Source organism: Dendrobates tinctorius, unplaced genomic scaffold, assembly GCF_039654945.1.
Source record: "Dendrobates tinctorius isolate UK_male_01 unplaced genomic scaffold, ASM3965494v1 ptg000249l, whole genome shotgun sequence".
Taxonomy (NCBI): domain Eukaryota; kingdom Metazoa; phylum Chordata; class Amphibia; order Anura; family Dendrobatidae; genus Dendrobates; species Dendrobates tinctorius.
In genome coordinates, this window is record NW_027361916.1 from 2791260 (window position 1) to 2803032 (window position 11773).

General features: G+C 41.6%; 1 protein-coding gene across 1 annotated transcript; it reads right to left on the reverse strand.

The window, feature by feature from the left end:
* Positions 1–4093: 4093 nt before the first annotated feature.
* Positions 4094–9513, reverse strand: LOC141063278 (uncharacterized). The gene is made up of 2 exons (XM_073557341.1): positions 8893–9513; positions 4094–5651 (listed from the first exon to the last, which is right to left on the reverse strand). The coding sequence occupies exon 2, from the start codon at positions 5500–5502 to the stop codon at positions 4297–4299; it is 1206 nt and encodes a 401-aa protein (XP_073413442.1). The 5' UTR covers positions 5503–5651; positions 8893–9513; the 3' UTR covers positions 4094–4296.
* Positions 9514–11773: the final 2260 nt, after the last annotated feature.

The following is an 11773-nucleotide window of genomic DNA, read 5'->3' on the forward strand; positions in this document are numbered from 1 at the left end:
TAGTCCTTCCTCTGTTCTCTGCCTTGCCTGTTTCGCTATGTCTGGCCTTTGCTATTCTGAGCCTTGTAGTACTTCTCATGTTTCTTCTTTCTGCCTGGTTTTCCGTACTCTGTCCTATGGTGCTCTCTTGGGCTTCGGCCTACGCTCCGCTCGCTCTGTCCTGGCTCTGTCTGTGCCTATGTTCCGCTCCGTGTTCCGTACCTTGTCTTGCCTTGTTTCTTGCCTTGTCCTTGTTTTGAACCCCGGCGTGGGTTCCCCTTGGCTGTCTCCTGTGCCGTGCTAAGTGCCTCGTGTTTGAGTACAGCCGTGTGCACTGGCCAGTGAGGCGTGCCTCCTGCGTGGCTCCTTGCACGTGTCCTGCCCTGAACTCTGGCGTGGCTCCTAGCACGCACCCTGCCTTGAACCCTAACCCTGGCGTGCCCTCTGCACGCGCAGGACTCTGCCTTGAACCCTGACCTTGGAGTGACTCTACACACGCACTCTGTCTTGTACCTTGTGCTTTGGCGTGTCTCTACACACGCACTGTCTTGTACCTTGTGCTTTGGCGTGTCTCTACACACGCACCCTGTCTCGTTTTGTGAACCCTGGCGTGTCCCCTACACACGCACCTTGCTTTGCACCTCACTTTGAACCCTGGCGTGTCCCCTACACACGCACCTTGCCTTGAACCCTGGTGTGTCCCCTACACATGCACCTTGCCTTGGACCTTGGCGTGTTCCCTAACATGCACCATGCCTGGATATCTGTCGTGCCTCCTTGCCTGAACCCTGGTTTGCCTGCCGGATGCCCGGAACCTGCCGATGGCTGCCAGAGATCATAAGCTGGATGACTGCGGCCTGATGTCCGGAGCAGTTCTCCGCAGCCTGATGCCTTGATCATGTCGATCGTTGCCAGCGGTCCGGAGTCCAATGCCATTGTGCCTTTACCTGTACCTAGGCGTGCCACCTGGCACGTACTATGCTATAGACCTTGGCGTGCCCACGCGCGCACCTTGCACGTTTTGCTTGTTTTCACATTTGCACTGAATGTGATCCTGAAGATCTTAATGAAGATACCTTGCACTTACCTCTTGTCTTGTCTTGTTTCCTGCTTGTCCCTGGTCGTCAGACACTCCCATAGTGTCCCCCTGAGCCGTCCGTCTGGTCCCAGCAGTCGTGGTGGCTCACCCCCTTGGTCTTGCCCCTGACACTCCCTGTGTGGTGGATTCTCATAAGGTAAGCTCGCCCTCGGTGGGTGGGTACCATGACCCAGAGGGTCCACTCAAAAAATGGGCTCAGCAGAAACTGAGTCCGTCACAGTATATAATTAATCTGCAGATAGTTTATCACTATAGTCGGATGGTAGATATACAGTATATATCTAGATGGCAAAAGATGGCTAGGGGGAAAGGGTGAGTATGGAAGATGGGGAATTGTGGCCAGGGAGAGAGCACAGTAGGTGCTCATCCGTACTGATTCTACTGGCAAGAATCTTCTTATTGGAGAGAAAGAAGGGGGAACTAAAATATGTTTGATCATATATATTATATTTATAACTAATTTATAACTCACTTGCTGATTGTCTCTCTTAGGCCAGACACATCCACACAATCACAGGGAGTGAGTGTGTGAAGACAAAATAGTATTGTGACCCGGTCACTGCTTCACATAGAGTCTTCATTGCTAGTGCATAAATCAAGAAGCAGGAGAACGTGGCAAACCCCACAATGTCCACATACCAAAGAGGCATACACAGACAAGACAGGTCTATAAAGATGATTACATTACCCAGAGGCGCTCTTTTAAGCACGTTTCGCTTGTAATGCTTCCTCAGAAACCCCATTTTGTTGTGAATGAAATTTATTGGTTATTTTAAATGTTTGTGGAAATACAAAAACTGAAAAGTGGGGCATGCAATATTATTCGGCCCCTATAACTTAATACTTTGCTGCGCCACCTTTTGCTGTGATTACAGCTGCAAGTCGCTTGGGGTATGTCTCTATCAGTTTTGTACATCGAGAGACTGAAATTCTTGCCCATTCTTCCTTGGCAAACAGCTCGAGCTCAATGAGGTTGGATGGAGATCGTTTGTGAACAGCAAGCAGTTTTCAGCTCTTTCCACAGATTCTCGATTGGATTCACGTCTGGACTTTGACTTGACCATTCTAACACCTGTCTGGATATGTTTATTTGTGAACCATTCCATTGTATATTTTGCTTTATGTTTGCAATCATTGTCTTGTTGGAAGACAAATCTCCGTCCCAGTCTCAGATCTTTTGGAGACTCCAACAGGTTTTCTTCAAGAATGGTCCTGTAGTTAGGCTCCATCCATGTTCCCATCAATTTTAACCAGCTTCCCTGTCCCTGCTAAAGAAAAGCAGGCCAAAACCATGATGCTGCCACCACCATGTTTGACAGTGGGGATGGTGTGTTCAGGGTGATGAGCTGTGTTGCCTTTACACCAAACATATCGTTTGGCATTGTTGCCAAAAAGTTCGATTTTGGTTTCATCTGACCAGAGCACCTTCTTCCACATGTTTGGTGTGTCTCCCAGGTGGCTTGTTGCAAACTTTAAATGACACTTTTTATGGATATCTTTGAGAAATGGCTTTCTTCTTGCCACTCTTCCATAAAGGCCAGATTTGTGCAGTGTACGACTGATTGTTGTCCTATGGACAGACTGTCCCACCTCAGCTGTAGATCTCTGCAGTTCATCCAGAGTGATCATGGGCCTCTTGGCTGCATCTGTGATCAGTCTTCTCCTTGTTTGAGATGAAAGTTTAGAGGGACCGCTGGGTCTTGGTAGATTTGCAGTGGTATGATACTCCTTCCATTTCAATATGTGCTCCTTGGGATGTTTAAAGTTTTGGAAATCATTTTGTATCCAAATCCAGCTGTAAACTTCTCCACAACAGTATCACAGACCTGCCTGTTGTGTTCCATGGTCTTCATGATGCTCTCTGTGCTTCAAACAGAATCGTGAGACTATCACAGAGCAGGTGCATTTATACGGAGACTTGATTACACACAGGTGGATTATATTTATCATCATTAGTCTTTTAGGACAACATTGGATCATTCAGAGATCCACAATGAACTTCTGAAGTGAGTTTGCTGCACTGAAAGTAAAGGGGCCAAATAATTTTGCACGTCCCACTTTACAGTTTTTGAATTTCCACAAAAATTTAAAATAACCAATAAATTTCGGTCAACTTCACAATTGTGTCCCACTTGTTGTTGATTCTCCACCAAAAATTTACATTTGGTATCTTTATGTTTGAAGCATGATATGTGGGAAAAGGTTGAAAAGTTCCAGGGAGCTGAATACTTTCGCGAGACACTGTAATTGTTATACTTCTTCCATATGGTCTTTCCACTTACAATTATATATATGTAAAGGATTTATCTAAACTATACTTTGGGACAGATTTAGATACGTTTTATATACATACCTGATGATTTTTCTCTGCATAATCTCTTCTTTTTACATTTTTTTATGTGTTTTGTTCAAATAAATATTTATTTCATACTGACATTCTGTTTATGGGAGTAACGCTTGTAGGCTATGTTGTTGATTTCTACTTCTGAATATATGGAGGACCTCATTTGGGCTTTTTATATATATATATATATATATATATATATATGGTTAGACAAACAAACTACATAGAGCGGCAAAAGGTGTATACATGATAACCTCATACTGCAGGAAAGACATGTATTCTAGAATACTAAAGAAAGTGATAACACAAAATGACAATATTTTGGAGTATTTCACCAAACTCCGTTACAATCAACAAATCCCCATGTCCCTTTTATCTAATGTCCTTACTCACATAACTCTTCACATATTGACTACTGTATTGTCCTCATCACAGACACTACTTACTACAGTATGACACCATTATTTACTCTCACAATGCCCTGCAGCTACTCCTATTAACTTTTGTGTATGCCAACCATACCTGCTAATGGCTCTGATGTCATTTTATGTCTCCATTCTGGCTAGAGCTCCCATAAGGTCATCTCATTAGCTGCAAAGTTAGTTAGCGAATGTTTTTCCAAGATGGCAGCTCAGCCCGACATGGCTGTTCAATATATTTAGTACTGATCATTCTCGCACAATGAGTGTTTTTATTGTAACATGGCCAAACATGAGGAATAACAAGGGGTTGTCCTAGTAGTGGTCAAAACCTTTAAGAAGATACAATTTTGAGTTAAAATATTTCCAACATTTTGAACATGAAAAAAGCTTCTCCCCGTATGACTTCCCTGATATTTTTTAGGAGTTGATTTCGGTAGAAAACATTTCCCACATTAAGAATATGATACAGGATTCTCCCCTGTGTGAGTTTTTTGGTGACTAAGAAGAGATGATTTCTTCACAAAACATTTCCCACATTCTGAACAGGAAAAAGGCTTCTCCCCTGTGTGAGTTCTTTGGTGCTTAAACAAATATGATTTACAGTTAAAACATTTCCCACATTCTGAGCAGGAAAAAGGCTTCTCCCCTGTGTGAGTTCTATGGTGATGAACTAAACCTGATTTCTGATTAAAACATTTCCCACATTCAGAACAGGCAAAAGGCTTCTCCTCTGTATGAGTTCTATGGTGAGTAACCAAATCTGATTTCTGATTAAAACATTTCCCACATTCTGAACAGGGAAAAGGCTTCTCCCCTGTGTGAGTTCTCTGGTGACTAACAAGATGACATTTCTGGTTAAAACATTTCCCACATTCTGAACATGAAAAACGTTTCTCCCCTGTGTGAGTTCTTTGGTGCTTAACACAATCTGATTTATTGCTAAAACATTTCCCACATTCTGAACAGGAAAAAGGCTTCTCCCCCGTGTGAGTTCTCTGGTGATTAACACAATCTGATTTATTGCTAAAACATTTCCCACATTCTGAACAGGAAAATGGCTTCTCCCCTGTGTGAGTTCTCTGGTGATTAACACAATCTGATTTACTGCTAAAACATTTCCCACATTCTGAACAGGAAAAAGGCTTCTCCCCTGTGTGAGTTCTGTGGTGCCTAACCAAATCTGATTTCTGCCTAAAACATTTCCCACATTCTGAACATGAATATGGCTTCATTCCTGTATGAATTCTCTTATGTGTAACAAGATATGAATTCTGAGAAAAGCATTTCCCACATTCTGAACAGGAAAAAGGTTTCTCCCCTGTGTGAGTTCTCTGGTGCTTAACACAATTTGATTTCTGGCTAAAACCTTTCCCACATTCTGAACATGAATATGGCTTCTCTGCTGTGTGAATTCTCTCATGTGTAACAAGATGTGAATTCTGAGTAAAACATTTCCTACATTCTGAACAGGAAAATCTATTCTCTGTTATGTGAATTTTTTCATGTTTAAGAAAAGTCTTTTCAAGATAACTATTTCCATATTCTGAATATGAAAATGGCTCCTTTCCTTTAGAATCAATTAATTTTTCAATGCTTATATCGTGACTTTGATTTTCCTTAGTAGTTGGTAATGAGCCTAAAGATGGGACCTGTTTCATAGGATCAGATGACAGATCTTGGCTATGAAGGGATGATGGTATATCTGGAGTAATGGCATTAACTTCAATTGGATCCTGTGAGATCTCAAGATAATCACATTTAAAAATAGAAGATGTCAGCGTTCCCTCTGACCTCCTGGTGCAGTCATCTGCTAAAAATAAAACCAATTAATAATTTTGAATAAAATATCCTCAAATTTTATACTTTTGGACATTTCTACTTAAGGCCTCTTTCACACTTCTGTTTTTTACAATCAGTCACAATCCGCCAGGTTTTTAAAAAAAACGGATCCTCAATTTTTTTTTGAGGATCCGTTTTTTTCCCATTGACTTGCATTAATGGCGGATTGTGACGGATTGCTATCCGTTGCATCCGTTTTTTGTGAGGATCCGCCAAAAGTTGCTGTCCGTCACCATCCTCAAAGATTTCAAAACGGAGCTTGTAACGTTTTTTTCTCTGGCGGATCCTCCAGACACTCATTTAACCCGAAATTCTTTCTGGGTGCCGGACAAAATAAAAAAAAAAAAATTCTCTCTCTCTCTCTCTCCCCCCCCCCCCCCCCCCCGGCCAGCGATTCCTTTAAATTTCTTCATTTTCAGGATCCGTCTGAAAACGGATCCTGTGCCATCCGTTCACATCAGTTGAGAACGGATCCGCTTGTCCGCCTTTTTGGCGGATTATAACTGATGCAAAAAACTGAAGTGTGAAAGAGGCCTAAGTTGTCCATAAAAGATACAAGCTTTTTAAAAATATTAAATTATTCACCAAGACAATGAAAGTTCACAGTCTAATCGAAAGCCTCATAGCATGAACCAGTGCATCATGGTGTTCAATGGTTTGTTCATTCTGCCTCCCAAACATGGAATAAAAAGCCACCAAACAATGTTATATAGGCGAAAATTATACCAATAAAACTTCTACTCATCTCACGGAAACACAAGACACCACTAAGGTCCATCATCTGTCAGAGGAAAACCAAAAGGTTTCCACAATATTTGTGGCTCAAAAGCTCTTGAAAAGCAACATGGCTTCCATAAACCGATCCAGCAATATCTGCTCTCCCAAAGTCAAATATCCACTCTCTTCTGAGCCTTGTAGTGCGCCCAAACCATATTTAGCATCCATATATGTGGCATTACTATAGTGAGAAGAATCCACTTAATTTACGGTGTGTGTCTCCTGGAGCACAATCTGGGCATTATGTGTTGGGTAATAAAATGGCAAATTGCAATTTTCTTGTTGCAACATCCAATGTGAGCAAATTTCCGTAAAGTGTCACTACTCCCATAGAATAATTCACTGAGGGTTATAATTTCCATAATGGAGCCACTTTATGGGGATTTCTACTGCTTTAGTTTCCTGTAATTGTGTTATATTAGGGCATCTGCAGATGGTGTGTCCCCTCTCCACTGGAATCTGCTCCTGCGATGTTTGATTCCATCATCAAGCAGCGCCTTATTTATTGTGCAGGCGTTGCTGGTAATAGAAGAGACTTCAAAACCAGAAGCTCTGGGTGGCGCTGGCTCTGTCCAGCCGCTATGATTAGGGTGCCTGAGACCAGTAGTTTCACCCAGCCTGGCAGTATGGGTTTGTGTGCTGTCCAGCAATCTGGTAGCAATCTGCTACCTGCTTAAGCCAATTAGAAAGCACCAAACCCTACTAAAGCTTGAAGCCTATTCCCGGAATCTGCCAGATACCGCCTTGTTCTCCTCTGGTTCAGTCCTCTGTGCTCAGCTGGTGTATTTGTTTCCTGGTGTAATCCCAGCCCGCTTACTGACTACACTTGTGTCTTCTGAATTTGTACTTTCTCTGCCCTCCTGGTTATGACCAACTACCTGACTATTCTTCTTGCCATCTCACTCCACAGAGTAGCAGGTAACACCATGGCCCAAGCCTAGGGGTCTCTGTAAGTCCAGATCCATGAAGAGGGGTTAAAGGATGATGAGCAAGGCAATCACTGGGATCTGGAAAATAGAGTAGATAGAGCCAAGCCTTCTCGTGGTGGCCATCTTTTCATCTGACAGGTGATCACTAACAGTGCTCCCAATACATCGTGTCTGCAAACTATTCCATCAAGATCTGTGTACGAATAGCTAAATGGTGCTCCTTCCTTTCTTAACCCTACCATGTGCCCAGAAAGTAGTGTACAACCATATATAGGGGATTGTTGGATTCAAGAGACATTGGGAAATAATTTGAAAGGTCCATTTGTTTCCTATTATCCTGGTGAAAACTCTCTGGGTAATTAGAGTATGGGGCTCGGTGGTTCTTGGCAATCTAAACTATCGTAAGGGCCAATATTTTCTGTCAGATGAGTTTCAAGAAGAAAGATTAGATATTCATAGAGAACTTTTTATAATAGTGCAGAGCTGAGGTGTCTTAAATTTAGATCTCAGGCATTTGGCAGAGGTAATGGAGACCTTATTTTAAAGGCTACCAGGTAGTTGCAGACTCACGTAAGTGAGGCAGGCCGATCCCACCATCATCAGACTACCATACAAAATGAACCTGTACAAAAAGAACTAGAATAAAAAAAATGTTACCGTATTTTTGGATTATAAAATGCACCCCAAATGTTGAGGAGAAAAATAGGAAAAAATTTGTTTTAATTAAAATTGTGGTGCTTCTTATAATCCATGCGTCTTATTGCTGTGGTGAAGCGGGGTCCCAGGGTAGTTGCTGGAGGAAGCAGGGGTGGGGTGATGCTGCAGACCACAGGGTGGGATGGGGGGGTGTCCGATGTGCAGTGCACCGCTGCGAGTGTTTTGTGCTGCTGGGGTGCCCGGCACTGTTGCCCGGGGCTTCCGCTGCTGCCCACAATGGCCGCCTCCGCTGCTGCTGCCCGGGGTGTCCGCCGACATTTCTTGAAAGGCCGGACCCCCCGCATGTCCTTGGTTTCCTCCTGTGTGGAGGACTGTGAACATGGCTGCCGGGGGGCGGCGCATGCACAGATGGAGATCTCGGTATCAAGATCTTGGGATATGAGATTTCAGCCCTGAAATTAGATCTCAGGATTCTAGGAAGCCAACAGCATCATTACTCTCCACTTTCTCTTACAGGCCCAGCATACGATTTTTCTTCAAGTGATTTTCTATCTTGTCAGCACATTCTACGTACGCTGTCATTTGGCTTTATAGTTTACAGATCTGGGCAGGAAACAACATCTCCTAATCCCAGGGGGTAGGTGGATCCTCCAGGTTGTAAGTTCTATAGAAAAGGGCTTTCAATGCCCAAAGTCATTTGAACAGTTTTGGGTGGAGGAGAATGTTGTGGTCTAGAGGCAAATGGTGATCATGGTAATACGGCCGGACTACACCACCGATAAAGCAGCCACAGCCGGTGACTGAGAGGAATCTGTGACTTCTCTGCATTCAGTGGTTACTACTCACCTGGGTAGTCATATGTGGGAATCTCCTCTTTACACCACTCATCACCCCTCACATATGTCTCTGTAGTATTAATATGGGTCAGAACTTCACCCTGAAACAAATATTGTAAAAGTCACAGACAGATGGAGAGTTACATCTATGAACAGTTCTAATCCTGCCATCTCCACCGTTCTCATTACACAAGTTGTTGGGATAGGTTTGGTGCAATAACTCCATTCCTGTCTATTAGTGTTTAACTGCTAAATTTGTATGCTGTTTATACTGTAGAGTTTAAAAAAATCTCCCAGAGGCTCACACAGGAATAGCATGTGACTGTACTTCATGTTTTCCTGCTGAGTCTGAGTATGAGAGAAGCAGCCTGTTGTAGATGCTGCACAGATAGAGATACACAAATGATTTATCCCTTTTCTATTAAGCTTATCATATATTGTTCCTGAATAAACAAGTTCTGTTGTCACATGCTTGGAGAGAATCGTGAGTAATCCGCCAACAGGTTATGGGCCCAGAGTGACATAGAACCCCAGAGTAACACAGCAACTATAGCCCAAAGCAAAAGCAGCACAGAGCAATAGAGAAGATGTCCACTAGCAGCAATCCTGTCAATTTGTCAGTGCCAAGCCTCACTAATCAGAACTACCAGTCCTGGAAATTCAAGGGGAAGATGCTGCTCATAAGAGAAGGTACGTGGAAGTGCACTCTGGATCAAGTGCCTCATCCATTACCAGATGATTGGCTAGAGAAGGATCAGAAAGCACAAAGCTCAGTGTAGATGATAATCAGATTGTGCATATATGCAAGTGTGCAACTGCAAGAGAGATGTGGGATGAGTTACAGAAAGTGCATGAAAGATCAAATCTCAGCAATAAGCTTTATCTCAAGATAAAGCTGTATCAATCTAAGCTAAGTGATAAAAAATGGCAAGAAAAAAACGATCTTCAGTCCATATAATGTAGAAATATTAATTTTTATTAGTATCACAGGTTAAAAAACAATTAAAAATCAATGTCAGATACATTCCCCATGAAATCAGTATACTTATATAAGGGCGCAAATGTCCAATTCCACATAAAAAATAAAAGTGATATGGATGAATACAAAAATGAATTTAAAAAATGAATAAAAAAGTGCCCCCTGACGAAGACAGCGTGCCGAAACGCGCATTGGGGAGGGCGTTTGTTCAGGAGACCAGGAGTCCTTATCTTGTAAGTTTCTTTTTTGACATCTATTATACCTATATAATTTTTCTGTATTTACGTACTCCATGGTCACACATTATAGTATGTGGTTCCCCCTATACCCGGTGGTGTCTTTTGCACATTTCACTTTAGATTTGGTTTCACTCAATGTTTATCTAAATACACACACCGTTTTTTATAATACTTCACCAACACTTGTTGCTCACATAATTTGTAGACTTTACGGTACACCTTTTTATATGCACTTTTTTATATTCTTTACACTTTTTTATTCATTTTTGTATTCAACCATATCACTTTTATTTTTATATGTGCAATTGGACATTTGCGCCCTTATATAAGTATACTGATATCATGGAGAATGTATCTGACATTGATTTTTAATTGTTTTTTAACCTGTGATACTAATAAAAATTAATATTTCTACATTATATGAACTGAATATCATTTTTTTTCCTTGGTTTTTTTTTGTAGTTTGTTTTCCAATTGTCCAGTAGTTTACAAGTGTCCATTTTTTCGGTGAGCACTTTACAATTGACACATATAATATCATAGTGCACTGATATTGGGTCACTTTTTCCTCTGTTTGTATTTGTATAAGCTAAGTGATGGACAGAATATGCAGGACTATATAAGAAACATCCAAGAGATTGTAGATCGTCTCAGGGGTTTTGGAGAAGAAATGCTGCTGCATTTCTATTAAGTGGTCTTCCAGAGAGTTATGACACACTCGTGACTGCACTAGATGCACGGCCAGATGATGAGCTGACACTAGAGTATGTTAAAGGCAAACTTGTGGATGAATTCAAGAGAAAGACACAGCATGTAAGCAGCAGTAATGAATCCAGAGCAGAAACAACATTAAAGACACAGGATTTCCCTAACTATAAGAGCAATCTAAGAGAAACTCGTGACTGTTTTGTCTGTAAAAAGCCCGGACACCTTAAAGTGATCTGCTACCTTGGATCAAATCCTTATAAAACAGAGAGGAAATGGTTGAGGAGGTAAAAGCGGCTGGGACCCTAGGAGGTAGCGATCATGCTATTTTAGAATTTTGAATAACTAGAGGAGGAAAGACCTGTGAAGACTCACACGTCAAGGTTAGATTTAAGAAAGGCAGATTTTGAGGGATTCAGAGAGAGAATTGGAGGGATCCAATGGCTGGATATCCTTAAGGACAAAAATGTCCAGGAAGGATGGGAAATCTTGAAAAATGAAATTCTCAAAGCACAATTGTTGACAATTCCGAAAAGAGTGAAGAATAGGAAGCATTTAGGGAAACCAGGATTGTGGAACACAGAACTTAAGCACATGCTAAAAAGGAAGAAACAAATGTTTATAAAATGGAAAGAGGGAGGCATATCTAAAGAAGAATATAATGCTGTCTGCAGAACTTGCAGGGCACAAATCAGATTATTGACGCTGACAATGAATTGATGCTTGCAAGAGACATCAAAAGCAATAATAAAGGATTTTGGGGATATGTCAAAAGTAAAAGAAAAGTCAAAGATGCTGTAGGATTTTTACAGGATGAAAATGATGAAATCGTAAAACAGGATGTTGAGAAGGCCGAACTTTTAAATTCCTACTTTGCATCTATTTTCTCTCAGAATGGAAATGTCATATCAACTGATCTTCACTGTCCTATTAAGGGAATAGAAGAATCCAGGATATCTATAAACAGA